This window comes from Sciurus vulgaris (assembly GCF_902686455.1).
Source record: "Sciurus vulgaris genome assembly, chromosome: 10".
NCBI lineage: Eukaryota > Metazoa > Chordata > Mammalia > Rodentia > Sciuridae > Sciurus > Sciurus vulgaris.
Window position 1 is genome coordinate 59,279,671 of NC_136470.1, and position 22,426 is coordinate 59,302,096.

Genomic DNA, 22,426 nt, shown 5'->3' on the forward strand with positions numbered 1-22,426 from the left:
TGACTGTAAGGTGAAGAAGATCTTGAGGAGGAAGGGCATCATCCTTTGAGACTTGTGTCTTCTTATATTTTTGCACAGTTTCTAAGTTAAAGGAGGCTGTTGTGGTTTTTTTTTTTTTTTTTTTTTTTTTTTTTTTTTTTTTGGTAAATAGGTCTTTGCCAGCTGAATAATTCAGTACAAATTTAAAAAGTCAGTGTTAAGCACATTCAGTTAAATACCCCATTTTAGATCTTGTGGAAGCCACTCATTCTTCATCAAAGCCCTGACTTAGCCAAGTAGACCTTTTGAGGCTGTGCATTTGATCTTCTTTGTAATTCTACCCTTATGACTAAATCCCAGGCCTCATTTTCAGCATAGTCTACCCTGATTTCTAGAGGAAGTGAGAATTCTTTAAACGTTTCCATCTTCTCATTTTACAGTGTACTGAGTTGAAAGCAGTAGTCTGTGGAGGCTGGACATTATTTCTCAAATTTAGTTTGTTCCCATAACAAGGCCTACCAAAGGCTGGAGAAGACAAGGCCTTTATTTGGGAACTTTAACGTTATTGTCCAGGTTATCAAGAATGTAAACACAACATTTAGTAGAGATCTCTACTAGCTGATGAAACACTGGTTATATAGCAAAAGAATTCCTTCCTGCCCAAGAGCTGTGTGCCTGAGATCAATGTACTGCCACAGCAGTTAGGCATCTTGTGCCCCTTGCACAGGAGCACTCCCAGGCATCAGGCATGCCACAGCCATGAGGTCATCAGAGAACCCAATCTTAGTCACTGTTGTCCCATTTTTGCTACTGTGCATTACACTCTTTCTTAAATGTCATTTTAAGAAGTTTACATATATTGATGCCTGAGTCTATATGAACATTAGTTAACGCAATTTAACATTATATCTGAACCATGAATTAAAGAAAGGCTGAGAGAGCTTTTAAGTTTCCTTTTGTGTGGCAAAGTGGTAAAATGCTTTCATGCTTAACCTTTAAACAAATCAGGCTCTCAATAACTTTTAGAAATACATTTAACAAATTTTACATATACCCTATTAATGACAGGTCCTATAAGAGAACATTAAATGATAGGTTTACCATTACAGACAAGTTTAATTTGGAAAATAGCAGGTTGATAAATTTTCTGCTTTAAAGGTTTGTATACCTGGAAAATATGAACACATTTAATATACAAAGAATAATGTTTTTAAGTATGTTACTCCATGGAATAACTTTGTAAATTAATTAGATGTCTCTAACAAACACATTTGAGTAATCCCATAGCATGTCAACTCTAATTCACTCATTGTAAAAAAAACCAAGATATCAGACAAGTGTACCAACAGTATTTGCCGTCTCTTTCTTGTTGAAGAAAAGTCCTAGAAAAATTGATGTTAGACATTTTATAAACATCAATATTTTATTAGTGTGACCACCTAGAGACTTGTGAGTTAATTTTAAAGACATTTTACTTCTATTAGTTTACCCAATTTAAATTGAACCTCTTTAAATCACGTGAATTAAAATATTTGGATCCATTTTTAAAATTTTAATTTTTATGTGCACTTATTAACACAAAAGCAAAGGCCTTGTAATGCTTATCTCCATTGCAATGTAATGGATGTTCAAAAATAACTCTAGAGTTGGATGAAAAGAACTGATCAAAAATTGTCAAATTTTTGAAAATTGAAGAAAAATGATAATGGTCATTAATTATAGCATGAGAAAATGAGGAGAGAAAAGTATTCTGAGTTGAAGCCCAGAAGAAATTTAAAATGGACACTTTTTTTTCCTTTGGGTTTGAGACTGGCCCACTGCACCTTGCTTCATTTACATTTCAATGTAAGCCTTGACTGAGATCTGAATCTGAAAGGGGCTAAAATGTTCTAGCAGAAACTTGATGCTTAAATCCTTTTAACCCTTTTTCCTGGTTAGTAATTAATTTAGGTTTGAATGCAGAAAATTGTCAAACAATTATCTCCCACTACTTGTGGGGAATGGGACTGCTTATATGGGGATGCAGGGGAAGACGGAGAAGCAGGGTCTGGAGGCGCTTGAGCCTGCAGGAAGAGCCAAGAAGCAAGAAAGAAGAGAAGTGAAGATAAGGAATCCCTTTCCATCTGCCCGCTCGCTCACGGAAGCTGTGTGCCATTACACAAACGGATTTTGATGGCTTTAAGTACCAGGGGTCAGGCGAAGGGTTCCCAGGGTGGAATCTGCCAGATTGGAGGACCCAGATTCCATGGTGGGGACTGATAGAGCTGAGTCTGTGGCCAGGGCATCCCAAGTCAGAGTACTGGGCTGGAGATGAGGGGCAGCACATTGATCATGTCGTCACACAAGCACCAATGTGTGTGCTGGATAAAAGCCGAGAAGGGTTTGAGGAGTACGTGAGCGTGAGATGAGCCTCAACCCTGAGAGAATCTCCACCGTAAAATCAGGAATCCACCCGGCAGATAAGACCAACTATAGGGGCCTGCTGTAACTATAAAAGTTGTGGCTGGGGGTACCCCTGCCCCTCAGCCGCCTCGAGGGTTAAACTATACAGTATTAGAGTTACATTCAGACTAACCTTATTTTAAAATGTCTTGCAGGTATAATGGAGGACTGCTTGAATTTCATAAAAGCTTACAAGAAATTGGAGATGCAAATGATCATTGGTTTGATATAGATCCTACAGAAGATGGAGATTTACCCACAACTTTTAAAGTAAGAAATTATTTAGGAATAATATTTCATCTGACTGGAATCATATTTGATAAATTTTATTTCAAAACTGCATTCTGTAGCAAGCACCCACTTTTATTGGAAATTAACTTTTAAGAAACAACTTTGAGTTCATTATCTATTCTATACAGAGTGTAAGTATGATTCAACAAGTAGAGAGAAGCAGCATTTTCCCACAACAGGAAAGTTAATATCCATACTAGTCTAGTACTTCATGGATAGAACCAAATGTAATAGGTGGCATTTTTTTTCCTAATTATTATTTTGTTACCTAATTTAAATCATAATACACTAAAAGCTTTCATTCAGAAAATTTGGAAAATGTAAAATTGTCCACAGATAAAAGTAAAATTTATGTGTGTTTGTTCAGTGGAGAAACAATTGTTAGCTTTTTCATTTACCTCTATCCACATATACAAATATGCATGTAAACACTCATACCCTTTATTTTTTATACCCTTTATTTTTGCTAAATTGGTATATTATACACATTTATTTGTAGTCTAAAAATGTATAGTGTTTTAATTTTCTAGTAATTAGATTATTATATAATATGATTTTTGCAATTGCACTTTAATTTTCTTAACCATTCCCTGCTATTAAACATTTAGTTTGCCTAAACATTTCAGTTTTTAACTCTTTATATAAAGTGATATTGCATATTTCTCGCATCATTCCCTTGGAATAAATTTTCAAAGTTGGAATTGTAAAACAAGTATTTATACGCTTATAAAGTTGTTGATAATATATTTCTATATATTCTCTCAGGAAATTATACCAGTTTATATTCTTAAGACAGTAAGAGTCCCAGTTTCCCACACCTTTTTTCTTTATATTTTGGGTAATTTTTATTCAATGCCATGTAGGTCTCTTTTTAATTTGTTTAATATGAAGATAGCTCTACCAGGTTTTTCCTGGTTAATGTTTGAATGGAATATCTTTTTCTAGACTTTTACTTTAAACCTTGTATGCTTATATTTTAGTTGTCTTTAAGGCCAAAAGCATCCCTTAAACTAAAGGGCCATTTCATTAAAAAAATGAGATTAGATTATCCTGGAAGCTATAACAATTCAAAATTTATATATACCTAGTAATATAGTCCCAAAATATATAGGACAAAAGTTTACAGAACTAAAAGGAAAAATCAGAAATCCCAATCACAATGGAATTGTGTGTGTGTGCGCGCGCGCGCGCACACGCGTGTGTGTGTGTGTGTGTGTGTGTGTGTGTATACACCCAGGGTCTCACACATGCTAGGGAAGCACTCAACCACTACATTCACAGCCCATGGAATATTTTGTATATCTTTTTCAGTTATCAATAGACTTCATAGATGGCCTTTGGCATTGTCAAGATAAACATGAAGTTTAACTTTGATAATAATTTTGTACACTTTTTAAATATTAAACTGTGTCACCTAAAGCATCCCCTGCATCATCTTGACTGTTCTTTAGTGTTTTTCCTCCTTTTAAAATAATTTTCTATATTATCCAGATTATGGTCAGTGAATTTTTGTATTATGCAATGTAATACATATTTGTAGTTTAACAGAAATCATTAAAAAAGACTTAAAGAGTTCTTAGTCTATCATCTCTGACTGCCATTCCTGCTTCCTATAGTTGACTCCTTCTAAGTCTCTAGTCATTTTTCTTTGATTTTTACCTATTTTTCAAAAAAAATACTGTATTTTAAAATTTATTCTTGACTTTCCACTATGAAAGAAAAGGATTTAGCTCTTTTATACAGAATACATCTCTTTTACTCATACACACACACACACACACACACACACACACACACACACACATGACAGCTCCCATCTTACGAGTAGTTTTAAGTTTTTATTAAATTGTCCTCATCCTAGGGATTTTCTTTACCTCTCCCCTGTGTAGATGTGTCAGAACTCAATTTTTCTCTTTCTAGTTTGCTTCCTGGTTTTTGTGGTACACCTCCTGCAGCAGCTTTCCATAAAAGAGTGCTTGATTAGGAAGTTAATTTTTGAACAACTTTAAGTCTCAAAATAATTTATCTTTGTATACCTTACTATATCTTGTCTGGTCATAGACCTGTAGGTTGAAAAAAATTTTGCTTCATTTTTTAAAAATGTTTTTCTTTTATCTTCTAGCTTCCAATATTGCTTTTGAAAAAATCTGATGCCATTCTGGTTTTCAGCCTTTTACATGTGACCTGTTTCATTTTTTTTTTTTCCATTTTCTTTCTGAGAGTTTTTAAAGGCTATCTTGTGTGTCCCCAATGATATTTTCTCGATTTATGTATTTGATAATTTCTTTAGTTTTCTCATTTCTGAAATGCCTATTATTCACATACTCTGTATATTGAACCAATTATCTAATATTTCCTTGTTATTTTTTGTCAGAATAATACTCTGTATATTGAACTGATTATCTAATATTTCCATGTGTTCTTTGTCATTTTGTTTTATCTTTTTGCAAATATTTTCATCTTTATCTTCCTGCATTTGACTAGTATTCATGAAATAATTATATGCCCTCAGAATATTAACAGTAATACTATTTGAAATCTTCCAATACTATCCCTCTAAAGGATAAGTGTCAATGACCGTGTTAGCTTAGACCTGATAATGTGTTTCACTGATAAGCATTTTTAAATTAGAATTATATTTCAAGTTGTGACTCTTGGCAGTTGAAAGCATATTTTTGTATTATACATTTGCCAGTGTAGTGTCTTAGGGGCCAGTCCTGATATTGAGATACATTTTGTATATATAATTTATATGTATATAATCTTCAAGCAAGTAATTCTTGATAGGAACATGCCAAGTGTTATACTCTACATTAGATGGTGAAAAGAAGTATAGCCTTAAACATATTCTCTCCTTTCTCCATGTTTATATCACTCAGTGTAAAATTCAGTATTTACAATTTTATTTACTTTGCATGTGGGGAAAAAAGTTCTATTACTATTTTTAAAATACAAATCCTTCAAAAGGGAGTATGATGTGGACATATTACCTAAGGAAAACTTTGGAAGTATTATTATTTTAATTTGTTGTTATTCATGAGAATTTTTTTATTTTGAAATCCAGGATCTTCTCAATAATTTTATCAAGACAACTGAAAGTAATATAATGAAACAGACCATTTGTAGTTATCTAGATTGTGAACGATCTTGTGAAGCTGATATTTTAAAGAACACCAATTATAAGGTACCATATTTAATAATTAACTGAGTATTTTAATGTGATTATAAAATTAACTTAGATAAAATTATTATATCATCATGTACCAAAATACTATTTTAAAAGAGTATTTAACTTAATTACAATGGTAATGCCATTGAGAAGATGTTTGATTATCTCTGGTAACTTCGATTCAAAATGAGCAATAATTATTTATGTTCTGTAAGTTAATTAAAAATGAATTGGTTTTGCTAAGGTTTTTGTAACACATACCTCTGAAATTATAACTATTATCCTGTAATCATACAGGATACATTCTGGATCATAAATGATCCAGAAATTCTTTTACTTCATAGTTAGAATGTTAGAGATTAAGAATAGTAGCATTTTAATGAAGAGAAAAGTTGTCTCTCTTCAGGAATTATAATATTAAATAAGTTATAGTTGGGAGAGGGAATGAAACCCTAGAGTTTTAACTTGAATAAATTCAACAATCACAATACTCTGTATAGATCTCTCTAGATCAAATCAGAATAAAACTGTTCTAAATCATAAGATGGGATAAGAAGATGTGACTATCAGTGCAAATCAAATACCACTTCTGTAAGGTAACTGCAGTCTCACTTGCAAGGAATGTCTGTAACAAATGGAAAAGACAAAGATATATTCCTTAAGATAAAGACAGGAATTAATAAGCCAGCTGGGTAAGGTACAGTTCTCAAAACCAAGCATATTCATTATTGGTTTAGGTAACATGGTACTATGGTCCTGAGGTTTCCCAGAAAAGCCTGGGAAAGTAAAGTGCTGGACATGCAGCTTCAATTTTTGTAATATAATCAGGATTCCTATATAAAGAAAAACAGGGCTATAGTTCCTAGGGAGGGCATAATGGGAAGGACAAACATATCCATATCCTGGGATAACACAGTAGCCCAGGAGCTGTCTGTTGCTAAGGAACAAATCAGAGGTCTGGTGATGAGTTATAAAAGATTTAAAGAATAATGGTATGGAATTGGAACTGGAAGAAAGGAAGATGTAAAAATGAAGAAAAAGAGGGATAGATAGTATATTTCTCAACAGAGATCACTCTGGGTTTCTGCTCTTTTATTGTACATAGCATATGGAAAATATTACATTGACTTGTTCAAATCATTGCCCTTTTTTAAACTGTCCTAATTTTTCTTTGTTGTAAAAATAACATGTAAAGTTCTTCAGTGATTTCTGTTGGTAAATTTTGAATGCCACGTAAAACATCATTTATAGAATATTTTTTAAAAGTAACTTGAGGAGGTGGTATTTTCTGTATCTACATGAATTACTGTTTATTTCCGTATCAATTGCTTACTTTTATTTTTTCAAGGGATTTTTTCAGTTAATGTGCAGTAAAAGTTGCTGTATTTATTTCCATAAAATTTGTTGGAAAAAGTTCAAGAATTTAAAATATCCAGGCGAACATGATCAGGTATTATACTTGCTTTTCTGTCTTAAAGCTTTGCTACAGCATTTCTTCTTCCCTTCCCCATTTTGTCCTCTTTCTATTCATTTCTTCATGTATATATTTTCCTGTCTCCATTTTCTTCTCATTTTTCTCTGAAGATTATCTTCTCATCATTACTCTTCATTCATCATAATTATTTATTAAGTAGCTCTTTGTAGCAGATATTCTGCTAGTTGTTTTACCTAGTGATTTTAACAATTCATTTTCTTGCCTCTTGAAGTTTATACCAAAAATACAAATATTGTTGCATATATTCACATAAAGGATATAAAATCAAAGAGTGGAATTACTTAATAAATATACAGAAAGAATAATTACACAATTTTAAGGATAATTTCTTTTTTTTTGGGCAAGGGTACCAGGAATTAAACTCAGGGGCACTCAACTACCGAGCCACATTCCCAGCTCTTTTTATTTTTTATTTTGAGACAGGGTCTTACAAAGTTTATTAGCCTTGCTAATAATAGTTGCTGAGGTTGGTTTTGAACCTGTGATCTCCTGCCTCAGCCTCCCAAGCTGAGCCCTGGGATTATACGTGTGCACCACCATGCCTAGTGATAATTTTTATTTTTAGGGGTTGAGAACAAGGACAAATTTGTCTTGATATTTGGATTTGTTTATATTTAGTTACTACTTATACAATACTCTTCAGTCCCACTAAAATTGAAGTGGAATTCCAAAACACAAATCTGTATTTTTCTTTAGTGAGCTAGTGACCATAAGTTGGGTCTATAATTTTGATTCTATAGGGTTTACATTATGCAAACAATAGGAAAACCTTATAAAGTAATTGTGGTATATTAGAAAAACACTGATTATAGACTTGGGAAGTCTGGGTTCAAGTCTGGATTAAGACACTTAACTAATTTTATTACATTAGACTGGTAACTTAACCACTCCAAGACAAATTTTTCTAAGTTCTAAAGTGAGGATAAGGTAAACCTACTTTATAGGGTTGTTGTGAGGAACTGGCATTATAAACTGTACAATCATTTAAGGCATTACTGTTCATTTTTAAGTGGTTATGTAAATACTTCTTCAATTTCTTTTATTATTGAGACGATTAATATTGCTCAGTTTTAGAAAGAGAAGTGAGAGAAACGTAAAACTTAACCTGAAGAAATGGCAAAGTCAGAACCAGAGAAAGGAATGATTCAACATTCATATTTTTCTATTTTCTCTGGAATCCTCAAGGATCTGATAGAAAGTCACTGTTCTTTTATACTTACTTTATTAGAACATGTTACATAAAGTTGCTTTCCCTGGAGCAGCAAATACATTTTAAGCTGTAATATAGCTTCTTAAAGATTTTGGAATAGAAATGAGTGGAAAAGAAAGTGAAATCATACATTTTAAATAGAGTATCCATTGATATACAAAATGGATCATCTTTGAACAACTCCCAAATGTGTGTTCACTTGTTAGTTTACTACGTGGTAACCTTTGCTTCTACCCTTTTATTTATTTAAGTTTATTCATATTTGCACATTAATGGTTTTTATTTTTTTTTCCATTAACTTCAGAGTTTTAGTGGGAAAAAATGTTTGAAGGAAGGATGTACAGGTGACATGGTAAGAATGCTACAATGTGATGTACCTGGAATTGTTAAAATTTTGGTGAGTATCTTTTAAAATTTTTCTTGATTTCCTTTACTGGAAGTATTTTTTGATTTGAAATAGATTTTGGAATCATAATAGGATCCTAGTCATATTCTCTTTGCCCTGTGTATTCCTGTGATTTATGTAAAGTGGTATTTAAATGGTCTTTAAGAATAAAGAAGTTAAAAAAAGTAAAGAGAAACAATAAATATGCCATGTGCATATGAATGAGGGAAAGTATCATGAACTAAGGATGCTAATGTATTTATTTCTGTGCTATGTAAGGTTAAAAATGATTTTACTTTCTGAAATTCTTATAGTCTGTAAATATCTTCCTATGGAAATATCCATAGAACAACCCATATACTACTTATCACAGTGCACTCAAATGGTATACATTTTATTTTTAATAAATGAAACGTCTTACTAAATTATGAATAGAAATTAATCTCATTTACTTCTTTTCTCTTAGATATGCTATTTTTATATTTCAAATTTGGCATTTAGATTCTCTAGTGATGTAAAGTTGAATTGTTCTAAGGACCACTCTAGTTTGTTGTTTCAACAGGATCATGTGTTGCTCACCTTTTAATTATGTTTTCTGTTTTATATCCACTATTGATTTATTCTCATTGTCTCATTTCAAGTGTTAAGGCTAAGAACTAACATTAAAGAATTTTTTAAATTGAACTACTTTAGGGCTATTTTTTTTTCCCATTACTTGCAGTTTGAAGTTGTAAGAAAGGATGAATATATAACCATTGAAAATTTAGGAGCAAGGTAAGCTTGAAAGAAAAAATTCTTTTACTTTTTTCTGAGCATATAAGTATTTTTAGTTGCTATTTCTGTGTTATGTCACCTGTTAGAGCATCATTAAGTTTTAAGGTAGTATTTAGGTATATGAAAAGGTCAAATTGAACTGCTTTTGTTTCCCCTTCTATGCCCACTGCTGTATACATTTATATTGTAAAGCAGGGAAGGATAAATTATGTGGATACTTTTAAGTGTGAAAGTAATTCTTACCTGAAAACAAAACATGTTTTTCTTAAAATTATTAAGTTTGTTTGTTAAAAAACTTTCTTCAAAGTTCATCCAGACCTCTTAGCTAATCTCAGAATTATAATCTTTCTGTTCCTTAGATGAGGAAGTTTTTAAAAACCTGAATTATTACACACACACACACACACACACATTTTTAAGCTAGAAATTCATAGAGGTATAAAGTATGCTATTAAAATGAAAATTTTCTATATGAAGTTATTCAAATTCATTTATTCTTTTTCTTCTATTTAAAGTATAAAATACATACCATTTTCAGACATTGCTTTGATGTCATAGGCAATATTTTCGCTTTTTAGTTAATGAAACCCATATCTGTATCTAGCATGCCCCAATATAAACACTTGATCTTTTTCCCAGCACTACTCTGTAACTCTTAAAGTTTGACTTCTTAAATATATTGGAACTTTTTATTTATTTCTGCCCTGCCTGCTCCCTTAACAAAATTAGATTATCATTGTTTCTTACATGGAATTCTAAAATAGCTTCTTAACAAGTTTTTTTCCTAACCTTGCCTTTCTCTAGTCTGTTGTTTACATAGCTATCTATAGGATTTTTCTGAAATAAAAATTGAAATACATCACTTTTGTGATAGGAAATATATCATAGTCTTCTCATTGCTCTTAAAATTTAAATTCAGATTTCTTAGTCTGGCTCTTCAGGCATTTTGGACCCTGCTAAGCTTGCTAGTGTCATCTTTTGTTATTCTGTTGAACCCTTACATACTCTGCATCAACTATACTGAACTTATTTTAGTTTCTTGGGCATGCCATCTCAAGAAATCTCCAGATTTTTATTTGGAAATAAAACTATTTTACTATATTGTGAGCCTTACCTGGGATACTTTGCTGCTTTGACTTTACCTAGTTAAAACTACTAAACAGTCTTACTTAGATGAAAGTAGGTGTTTCTATCATGTATTCATTCCTTCTACTTCTGTCAAAACATTTACAAATTTATTATACTTTCTTGGCTGTCTTCACCCTTTGACTATAACATCTATGAAGACAAGAACCATGGCTTACTCCTATATTCTCAGCACATAGCTTTAAGACCGGCATATAGTTGGTACCCAGTAAAGCCATAATAGATGTAGAGATTTTGATTTCCATTATTCTCCAGTGAATAATTTACTTTTGTTTTGATAGGCAGTTTATTTGGCTGTTTGTAAACTATGAACTCTTTTTTATCTTGGATAATGGTTCCAGTCTTAGTCCAGATATTTTGCCATTATCTGAGCTGCTTTGGATTTGTTCCACATTTGATCAAACACAGCTGTTGTATAATGATCAGTCAAGATTTGGATAGAAATTTGGAGATATCTTCTCTTTCTCTCTTTTCCTTCTGGTATTCTCTCATTTCTTCAGTGGTCATAGTTCCATGGCTTCAATTTTCTGATTTCTTCAGACAGAGAGTTTGTATCAGTAGTGATAGATACCACCTTTTTCATTTCTGATATTGACAATATTTATCTTTTGTCTTCTTTTTTTCTTGACCATTCTCACTAGAGATTTATCAATCGTGCTAATCTTTTAGAGTCAGTTTTCATTTCACTGATTTTTCTCTTATGCTTTTTTATTTTCAGTTTCACTGATTTCTGCTCTTTGTTATTTTGCTTCTGCTTGTTTGGGTTTAGTCTGTTTTTCTCTTTCTTAAGAAGAAAGCTTTTATTGATTCAAGCTAGTTTTCTTTATAAACTGATGTCACATTAAGTACTACTTTTACTGTGTCCCATGCACTTGATACATAGAAGTTTATAGTTATTATTATTTTCATTCAACTCAGAATGTATTCTGATTTCCTGTGTGTGTGTGTGTGTGTGTGTGTGTGTGTGTGTATACGTGTACCATGGGTTATTTGGAAATAATGTTGCCTATTTGCCAAATATTTGGGGAATCTTTTGGCTGTCTTTCTACATATTGGTTCCTAGTTTTAATTTTATGTGATTGCAGAATATATTTTCTAGTTCTATATAGGTTTTTTTGTTGTTAAATTTGTGGAGGCTTGCTATATGATTCATACTATATATTTTCATGAATGTTCTATTTGGGATCTATATTCCAAATGTGCAGAGTATTCTCTACATTAGACAAAGGTATTTTATGGTTTCATTTCAGTGTTGTGTATCATATTAATTTTAGTTCCTCAGAGGGAAATGTTGAAACTGCTATTGTTATTTTGTCTTTTTCTGTTGTCTGTGTATTTTGAAGCTGTTTTTTAGATGCTACATACACATTTAATATTGTATTTTTTCTTGATGATTTGATTCCTTTATTGTTAAATAACATTCTCAGTCTCTACTAATAGTCCTACTTTAAATATTTATCTTTTCTAAAATTTTTCTTTGATTTGTATATTTCTGATTAGTATTTGTATGGCATATACACTTGTATTCATTTACTTCAACCTATATATGTTATTGTATGTAAAGAGAATTTTTTGTTTTCTTGGTAGATGGCATAGTCTTGCATTTTTTTTTTTTTTTTAAATATCTGATCTCACATTCTTTGCCTTTTAAACTGGGGTTTTTATTCCATATAAATTTTCTATTATTTATGATCAAATTTAAATCTACTGTCTTCCTTGTTGTTTTCAATTTTTCCTTTCTGTTTTTTTTTTTTTCTTTCCTTCTTGATTTGGTTATTAGTTTTATCTTTTCTCCCACAATAATTTTTCCAGGGTTTACAATATACATTTTTAACTTGCCAAGTCCATTTTCAGATAACCACCTCATATATAGTATAAAAATCTTAAAACAATATCTTCTTACATTTTGTGCTGTTGTTTTTAATTTGTTTTATCAGCATTTTATAAATCATATAAAAATTATATATTATAAATATATATTATGTATTATAAATATATAACAATATATTGTTACTTGTAAGATAATTTTAAAAGTTTTGAACATCATATACATAGAAATATTTTTGTTTTATGCATTTTAAAACTATAAACTATATTTATATAATTCAGTCTTATTATTACTTCATTTCATTGCTTTATGTGTAGCCATTATAGTATTCTACTGTTGGTCCAGATACTTGTGTTATGTCTAATTTTAGACTATAACAATAGTGCTATAAATGAACATTCTTGTACAAGTCTGTAGTTGAATATGGGTAGAAATTTTTTCATAATATATACGTAAAATTGAAATTGCTAGTCCATTTGTGCATATTCTCACCTTTATTAGATCTTGCTGAGCTGTTTTCCACAGTGGTTTACTGACTTATACTCTCTATCAGCAGTCTAAGAGAATTTCTTTTACTCATTGTCTTAGCTAAAACTTAATAGTCTTCAGAGTTTTAAATTTTTCCAGTGTTGTGGATGATTGGAAGTGTTATAGGTGGTGCCATAGATAAGATCAATTCACAACAGACAATAACCACCACTAAACTTTCTTTCATCATGAAACTTATAGTCTAATATTGTCAAATTTTTGTTTGTTTGTTTGCTGTGGGAGGGTTCATTTCAAAGCCAAGACACTAGTTTTTTTCATCTGCTTAATGTCAATATTTACGTGGTGCTTAAGTATATTTAATAAATTTGGATACTTCTTTGCTCTATTTTTTCTAATTATTTATGTTGATATCATGCCAATTTCTTCATTTTTCAAAAATTCTAGGCATTGAGTGTGTAGTCAGCTTTTTCACTGTGTGAACGAAAGACCTGACAAGGTCAGTTAGAGGAGGAAAAGTTTACTTTGGGGCTCACAGATTCAGAGATCTTAATCCTTAAATACCTGACTCCATCTCTCTGGGCCCCAGGTGAGGCAGAACATCTTGGCAGAAGAGTTTAGTGGAGGAACATGTTTCAAGACATTGCACCATTAAGCAGAGAAAGAGAGAGTTCCACTCATTCAGGACAAAATATATATCCCAAAGGCATACCCTCAGGGACCCACCTCTTCTAGCAATATCCTGTCTGCCTACAGTTACCTACCTAGTTAATCCCTGTCAGGGGATTAATGTACTGATTAAGTTAATGCTCATAATCCAATCATTTCACCTTTAAACTCTCTTGCATTGTTTAATACATGAACTTTTGGGGGACACCTACTATCTAAACCATAACATTGAGTAAGCTGGGTTCTCTTAGAATAGTTATTGCCAAAATATTTGGTAAAGGGAAGGTCGAAAGTTCCAGGTTTGTTATTTTTTGTTTTTGTTTTGATGATATAAACCATTTTTCTTTTTATTCTGCTACCACAAAACCTTTTTGCAAATAAACTTTTTACAGGATTCTTTTTTGTATGAATCTACCAATACTATTTGCCTCTTAATTACAATGAAAATGATAGTGTGGGATTTTGTTGGCACTTTATAGTTGTTTATTAATTTTCTCCTTTGCTTTTGAATTATTTCTAGTAGGAAGAGAATAAAATACCCATTTAACCATACTTATACCACAATATTAGCAGACTTTGGTATTATTCACAATAACAATTTTTTCCACTTGCAGTTATAAGAAGTTGATGTCTCTGAAAATAAGTGATACTGATATAAGACCGAAGATCAGTTTAAAATTTAATACAAAAGGTATTATTTTAGTTTTATATGACTTCTTTTGAAAAATCTGTGAACAGTTTTTACTTTCTCTGTAAAGTGTCATGCCATTAACAAACATGCCATCGCCTTTATTTGCTGTTCTCTAGACTTGGTTTTATACCAGTGAGCCGCACTTTCTGTGAGCTAGAACTCACAGATAGAAAGACCAAGAGGTATATGGGTCTCATATTACTTTGTCATTCTGTAGGGTTGCATGCTAGGTATCTGTGACTACACAATAAGTTTGCCCCAGCAGAACTTTCCTCCAACCCCTCTTCCCTTGATACTGTATTTCCTTTTAACAAAGCAGCCATTGAGAGCATCCTAACATGGGAAGAATGAATATTTTCATCCTGGAGCCAAGTAGTCTAAACTAAGGTGCCAGCATTCAAGAATGTACTAGGAAATACTCTCTCCAGCACTTAGAGATCTTACAGGACTCTGGTTCAGGGAAGACTAGTTCGATGGCAATCCTTTTTGCTAGGGGAAAATGGATATCCCTCATAGCAGACAGCTCTTTATTTGGCCACCTAGGGAAAGCTCTTTGAGTCATTTTCTTTTTAGTTTTGTTCAGGTCCACAGGATATGTGAAGTACACAAAGCATAAATGTTAATTTAAAAATTTCTTACAACATGAAATCATGAAGGATAAAATAAACCATAATTTATGGTAAATGCATATTTTGATATTGATATAAAAACCCAATATTATCATATACCAAATTCTTACTACTTTCTAGTTCACCTCAGTTTACTTTCTTTTTGTGAAAGCACTAATAAACTGGAAAAATACTGAATAATTTAGTCTCTTGTCTTATTCCATTTCATTAATGACCTACTTATTTTATCATTAAATTTATTTGAGGGTGTAAGAACATGAAGTTTATTAAATCAGCGCTTCAGAAAATTTGTATGTATTTAATAAAATCTGATGGTTTTATTAAAATGCAGGTGCCAGTTCAGTAGATCTGTAGTGGGGCCTGAGATTCTGCATTTCTGACAGGCTCCCAGGTAGATGATACTACTGTTGGTCTGTGGATGACACTTTGAGTAATAAGGATTTAGATCATTTCATCTTTCTTGATATAGATCTGAGCTGTCTAATATGATAATCACCAGTCTATGGGGTTGTTTAAAGATTAGTTAAAAATGAAATAAAATTTAACACCCAGTTCCTCAAGACAAGCAACATTTCCAGTGCTCAGTGCAGACAGTTATCAGATAATGAAAATATAAAATGTGTTTGTCATAGAAAGTTCTATTGAATAGTGCTGATTAGGATAAAATATAGTTGTTTTAAGTGAAGTATAATTGAACATTGCAATTATCATTCCTGGAAAATTTTAGGAACTTGAGAGGCCTAAAACTTTGATGTCTATTGGTTGCCAAAGCTCATTTACTTGAACAAAACCTTGAATGGTTGAAAGGCTTGTGATGGAGAATAGTCTTTGTGATTACTTTTGCTTGGGTACTTACTGTTTTTGTTTAGGTTTTTTGACAGCTAGATAGAAAGCAGCATGTTTATTGAGCACCGGCTGTGGCAAAGCACTATACTGTGCTTCATTCTTTTGGAATAGTTCCTATTCTACAGGAGCTTAGAATGTGATGCCAGAGAGCACATAGAAAAAAAGGATTAATGTGGAATGTCTTGACTTCTCAAAATTCATTTTCAGATGAAATGCCTATCTTCAAACTTGATTATAATTATTTCTATCATCTGCTTCATATAATTATTATTTCTGGTACTGACACTGTTCGGCAAATATTTGATGAGGCTATGCCACCCCCTCTTTTGAAAAAAGAGCTGCTTATACACAAGAATGTTCTGGAATCCTACTACAACCATCTTTGGACCAATCACCCTTTGGGTGGATCATGGCATCTTCTTTACCCCCCAAACAAGGAGCTACCACAGTCCAAACAGTTTGACTTATGCCTCCTATTAGCTCTCATAAAACATTTGAACGTATTCCCTGCACCAAAAAAAGGCTGGAATATGGAACCACCATCTTCTGATCTCTCTAAGTCTGCAGACATCCTGAGGCTGTGCAAATACAGGGATATCCTCCTCAGTGAGATTTTGATGAATGGTCTCACTGAGTCACAATTCAATTCAATTTGGAAAAAAGTTTCAGATATTCTTCTGCGACTTGGGATGAAGCAAGAGGATATTGACAAAGTGAAGGAAAATCCCATTGAGAATATCTCCCTTGATTACCATCAGCTATCCATCTACCTAGGCATACCAGTACCAGAAATCATCCAGAGGATGTTATCCTGCTATCAACAAGGTACTAAGTAATTGTTTACTTCAGTCAGTAAATCTTCATTGAAAGTCTGCTCTGTGCCAGGCACAATGCAAAAGGTAGGAAGATTCAGTGATGTTGAATTCTTAGTAGACAAAATTCATTTAGAAGGTAATAGAAAAAAAAAAAAAAGGTAATTCCCAGAATATGTGGGAAATCCTTGCTCAAAGGAGTCTAAAAAAACTTTCTGGAAAATATAACACTTAAGGAATTCTTAAATGATATGTAGAGGCTAGCCACATGAAGAAGATGAGGGAAGGATATTTCAGAGGAAAACAACAAATTTATAGAAACATAAAAATATATTATGATGCAGAAAATTTAAAAACTTGGCATTAATGACATTAAATAGAAGGGTGTTCATAGGAAAAAAAAATACTGAATATTCTTTTTTCATATTGAGAAAACAATTATTAAGACTTTTTTTTTTCTTGTGCTTATGGGATTTAACTCAGGAGCTCTTTATTATTGAGCTCTGTCCCCAGCCCTTTTTATTTATTTATTTTCATTTTAAGACAGCATCTTGCTAAGTTACTTAGAACCTCCCTGAGTTGCCCAGGCTGCCCTCTAACTTGTGATTCTCCTGCCTCAGCCTCCCAAGTCACTGGGATTATAGGCATGTGCTGCCATGCCCAACTTTAACAATTTTTAAGTACAATAGCTTTATCACTTCTCCAAAAATAAGGATGCCTAAATCTATGAAATATAGGTGACTGAGTGATTTGAGGATGCCTTTATAGAATCAATAGGTGTATGTTTCTTCTCCCTTTCAACCAAACCTTGATATTTAGTTTAAAATTTTAGCAGCTATCCATTTACTATGGGTAATTAAAATATTAAATATTATAAGTGAGTTCAGCAGTTCCATTCCTAGACTTGTCTCTTGATATGTGAAACACTTCATACTTTCTTTGCTACATTCCAGAATTGCTTCTCAGATATCCTCTTGGACAGTAGAGTTCAAGACCTGTCTGCATCATTGAAATTCTTGCTGTGTTATTCTGGATGAATGTTTCTTGTCCCAAGTTATTAGCCTGATTAGTAACTGATGACCACACCTGTGCTATTTAATTGTACAGTTTCCCTAGTTTCTAGTAATTGTTGATAGTCCAGGTTTTCTTCAGAGAAAATTGCTTTGCCTCAATCCCCAGTCCTTGTATGAAGGTTCTGGGATGTCTTTATTTTTCCAGTTAGAGGTTAGTGAAATGAGAAAATTAATAAGTAAGAATCCTTGACTTAAAAATTGACTTAAATTGTATTTTTTAAAATACATTTATTGTACTAATATTTTAAATAACAAAAACTCATAAAAATGAGTTAGTATTTGGAAAGGGTTTTAAGCACCAATTCCAGGCATTTCAAACAGTTTTCACTTGGGTAGTCTGAAGAGCTTATTGTTTGAGTTCTTTTATTACAGGTTTTCTTATTATCTTTCTTTCTTTCCTCAGTTATTAAAGTTGTAGTTTTTATTCATGTACCTGATTATTTGATTAACATCCATTGTCCTCACTAAATCTCCATGAAGGTTGTTATTTTCTTTTTCACCATTCAGACTCTAGAGATTAACACAGCCTGATACATATCATAGGTGCTCAATAAATATTAGTCAAGAAGAAAAAGGAGTGCTGATCAAGATAATTCAGATTGCTAAAAAGTCATGAAGTTTCAGTGGAAATTTGCTTCATAAATGACTATTATTCCTTCATGGCCTTACATTAATAATAAGGAATTTGCTGCTTTGTTCAAAGTGCTTATTTTCTAGGCTTTTTCTCTTATCAACTATTAATTTTTTATGTAATTTTCTCTTTTTTATCATGAGTTTATAATATTTATATGATAATCTAGATTATTCCTTACCTAATTTGCATTGATGACCATAACTTGCTATTTTTATTATTAGTTATAGAGTAAATTGGTGCTGTGTAAAAATCTTACTCTTCTTAAGCCCAGTCAGACATTTGGTGGTAGCATTTGCAGTTGTACATCTAAATTTTTTTATTTTTATTTTTTATTTTTTTGTATACCATAGGAATTGCTCTGCAGTCAATAACTGGCAGTCAACGTAAGTATTTTTTAAAATAAAGTGATTCAGTTATCTTTTAATTTGGGATACTTAAGGGATATATACAGGATTTATACTTGGTCAGATTAACTATATAATAAACTATTTATTAAAAGCTTAGAAGATTATTTGTTCTTATTAACTGATCAGCTGAATCTTGTATGAGGCTTACTCTGCCTTGGTCTTAGTACAGGTTTTTAACCAAGGATGGTATTTGAATGTGTTACTCATGAGATGCTTCTCTGCAGCAGGCAAAAATGAATACCTTCTTGTTGTACTTGTGTGTTGTCGAACACATATAGCTTTATCCGATTAATAGTTATTGTTTATAGCTATATTTTTTTGGCCAGGTGATAAAGTGAGTTGCTATATTTTTAAACATTTATTTGTTTATTTATTTATTTATTTATTTATTTATTTTGAGATGGGTTTTCTCTAATCTCCCCATATGGTCTCTCAAATTCCTGAGCCTAAGTGATCCTCCTGTCTTTGTCTCCCAAGTACTTGACACTAGAGGCACACAACACCATATCTGGCTTTTTAAATTCCATTTTCGTGTTGTTGTTTTTTAAAATATAACTAACATTCAGCAATTAAAATCATTCTTTAAAAAAAAAAAAAAAAGAATCTGTTTGGATTGTTTGGAGTTAAGTATTGAACCATCCAGGTTGAGTTTTGAGACTGTCTATGACAATAACAAGGAACAGTAAGTATCAAAGAGAGCATAGTAAAGGGCTGATACCCTTCTTATGAAAAAGAAAAAATAGATATTTTAGCTTTTCCTTATCTTCTTTATGTTTCAGATTTGTATCCTAAAATAATACTTGTTACTATATTAACAGGATTGGTGTCAAAACTCAGAAACAATATTTTGTGTCTACTTAAGTTCTAGAGTCTACTTAAGGTACCAGTAAGGTATCATAACACTTTGGTTCATACAAATTAATTCCAGGCTAATTATATGTACCTGTTATTTAATCATCGATAGACATTGCATTTTCATGTAGTAATTGGAAAAACTAAGATTTCTTCTATATCTCTTTTTTGGTATTATATGTATACATATACACATATATACATGTAGATATTTGGGCAATTATTTTTATAATCATAATAAGAGGCTAAAATTGCTTGCATCCAGGTTCTAATAAGTGCTTTGTCTTTAACAATTAGGTATTGAAATAGAAGAGTTGCAAAATGAGGAGGAAGAACTAAGTCCACCACTCATGGAATACAATATAAATGTGAAATCAAACACTGAAATACAGTTAGCAGAAATGAATAAAGATGGAGCCTCGATACCCAGTGAATCTTCAACAGAATCTATTAAAGATCTCCAGGAAGTATAAGCTTTCATTAATATTTGAATTTCAAAAACTCGATCTGGGCCTTTAGTTGTGGGTGTTGTACTTAAGAAATCCCTGCTGATCTTAGCTTATATTTAACTGTGTTCACACAGAACTTGAATTGAAATATTCTTTCCTTAGTAATTTCTTCCATAATCATTCCTGCTGTAACCATTTATCTAACCCAACATTTATTGAACACTTCATTATGTTCCAGGCTCCATGCTAGCTTTCTGATAACAACTCTTCTTTCTGACTAATGGAAGTAGATATAGGAGGGTAGTAGAAAGCAGAAGAGAGTGTAATGGGGAATAGAGCAAAGAGAAGAGAAAACTGAAATATTTCAATGCTAATTGCACAAAAGTAGAATTTAAATCATCTAGAATGGAATCTTAATAACTAGCAAAAGTTATTATATAGTCTTTTGAAGTTTTTCTTAGGCTTAATCTTTCATCTAATGGACATGAATATGTTACTCTTTTAAAAGTCCTTTCTTCAACTCTCACATATCTAGATATCTGAATTATAGTATTGGCGCACTATAGTACAGTATAAAAACAGTTGTAAAAAACATAAAAGTGCTTTCTTCCTTCCTTGGTCACATGCATGTGTTCAAGTGAATACCTGAAAGTATCCTTAGCCTACTTATTGACAGTATGTTTTGTTCCTTTATACATTGTTGATTTATCAAGGGCAAAAGACTAAGATTAAAATAAAAATAAGTGTTTCCATAAAATCTAGAAACAAATGTGATTTATAGTAGTAGAAGACAGACTATCAGTAGTTAAAGAAAGCATGCAAAATAATCCATTGTATACTCTGAACCACATATTAAATGATTTATTTCTTGCTTACTAGGTTAAGAGTAAACCAAAGAAAAAGAAAAAAACTAAGAATAAAAAGGTAAGAGATGACATTAGCATTATAATAGAGTTGTCTAATTATGACCTCTTCATTTTAATACATGAATTCATTGTTGGAACTTAAATTAATTCAAGATGAACATGTAGCATGAATAACTCAATGGCGTGAAGGATTATAGAGAAATCTACATATGTTGTATATGGTTGAAACAGTATATACAATTCTAAATCATAATTTTCACATTTCAGCATATAAATATGTAGATTGACCAGTTCAATTTAAAATTTCCTTAATTTCTGCATATCACTGTCATTTTAAAAGTGACCTCTCAGCTTCTTTTGGTCATCTCTACTACATAGAAGCATTTTTCAACATGTTAAGGAATCTTAATTTTCTTCTTTATGTCTAAGAGTCTACAAAAATGCTATAATGTACAAAAAGGTACAAATGCTAGCTTTTTGATTGCTCTTCCTTCATTTCTGCCAGTTCCAAAAAGAACAAGTCAAAAAAATCTCACATTTCATCAAAAAGTCTTCTAATCTCTTAGAAAGCTACAACGAAAAATGAGGAGTATTTTTAATCAGGCATATTGCTGTCTATTTTGGTATGCAAACTTCATGGTGAAAAAAATGTTAAGTTTTTCTAGTCTGAAATAATATATTTAGATTCTTGATATTTTGGTTTATTATATACTGAATGATTGTAATTTTCCAGCTACAACCTGGCAAGACCATAGTATTAGTCATTTGGAAATATGCACAAATTCTAATCATTGATGAAATTTAAGATGAATTTACAATGTACTTACTGACATGAAGAACAAAATAAATAGGATGTCAAAATACACTCCACTGTCATATATATAATATATATATAACAAATATAAAAAAGAACAAATAAAATAATTTATATAATCTGATAAATAAAAGATCAGTATTATTTTTATATTTGTCATGACCATCATTTATTATAATTTATTTAATTCAAAAGTTTTGAATATTAAATTGTTTTTTAAAAGATGTATGCTTTTTTTTTTTTTTTTGCTTTTAGGGAGTTCTTGCCTGATAAAACACAGTCTAGTTCACTAGATTAGTGATATATTTTATTTTCACCAAAATATTGATTAGTCTCAGATCTAATATTACCTAAAAGTGGCCAAGTAAATTCACAGGTGTCAAACCAGAAAGCTAAGTTCCAAAGATATGTACTATGTCTCTTCTTTGCTTCCAAAAAATGAAAATATGGTAATGCTCAAATTCTCAATTTTAGTTAAA

General features: G+C 31.6%; 1 protein-coding gene across 8 annotated transcripts in view; it reads left to right on the forward strand.

The window, feature by feature from the left end:
- The window catches only part of DZIP3 (DAZ interacting zinc finger protein 3), a 110,740-nt gene that overhangs the window by 45,392 nt on the left and 42,922 nt on the right, over positions 1-22,426 (forward strand). For 6 of the 8 annotated variants that reach the window (XM_079101429.1, XM_079101432.1, XM_079101430.1 and 3 more), the window contains exons 8-17: positions 2,577-2,691; positions 5,777-5,896; positions 7,230-7,331; positions 8,891-8,983; positions 9,693-9,745; positions 14,489-14,565; positions 16,248-16,865; positions 18,910-18,942; positions 20,116-20,285; positions 21,147-21,191. In XM_079101429.1, the coding sequence (XP_078957555.1) occupies positions 2,577-2,691; positions 5,777-5,896; positions 7,230-7,331; positions 8,891-8,983; positions 9,693-9,745; positions 14,489-14,565; positions 16,248-16,865; positions 18,910-18,942; positions 20,116-20,285; positions 21,147-21,191 (1,426 nt within the window). The remainder of the gene's footprint in view (positions 1-2,576; positions 2,692-5,776; positions 5,897-7,229; positions 7,332-8,890; positions 8,984-9,692; positions 9,746-14,488; positions 14,566-16,247; positions 16,866-18,909; positions 18,943-20,115; positions 20,286-21,146; positions 21,192-22,426) is intronic. The other 2 variants (XM_079101434.1, XM_079101435.1) reach the window with 2 other exon arrangements.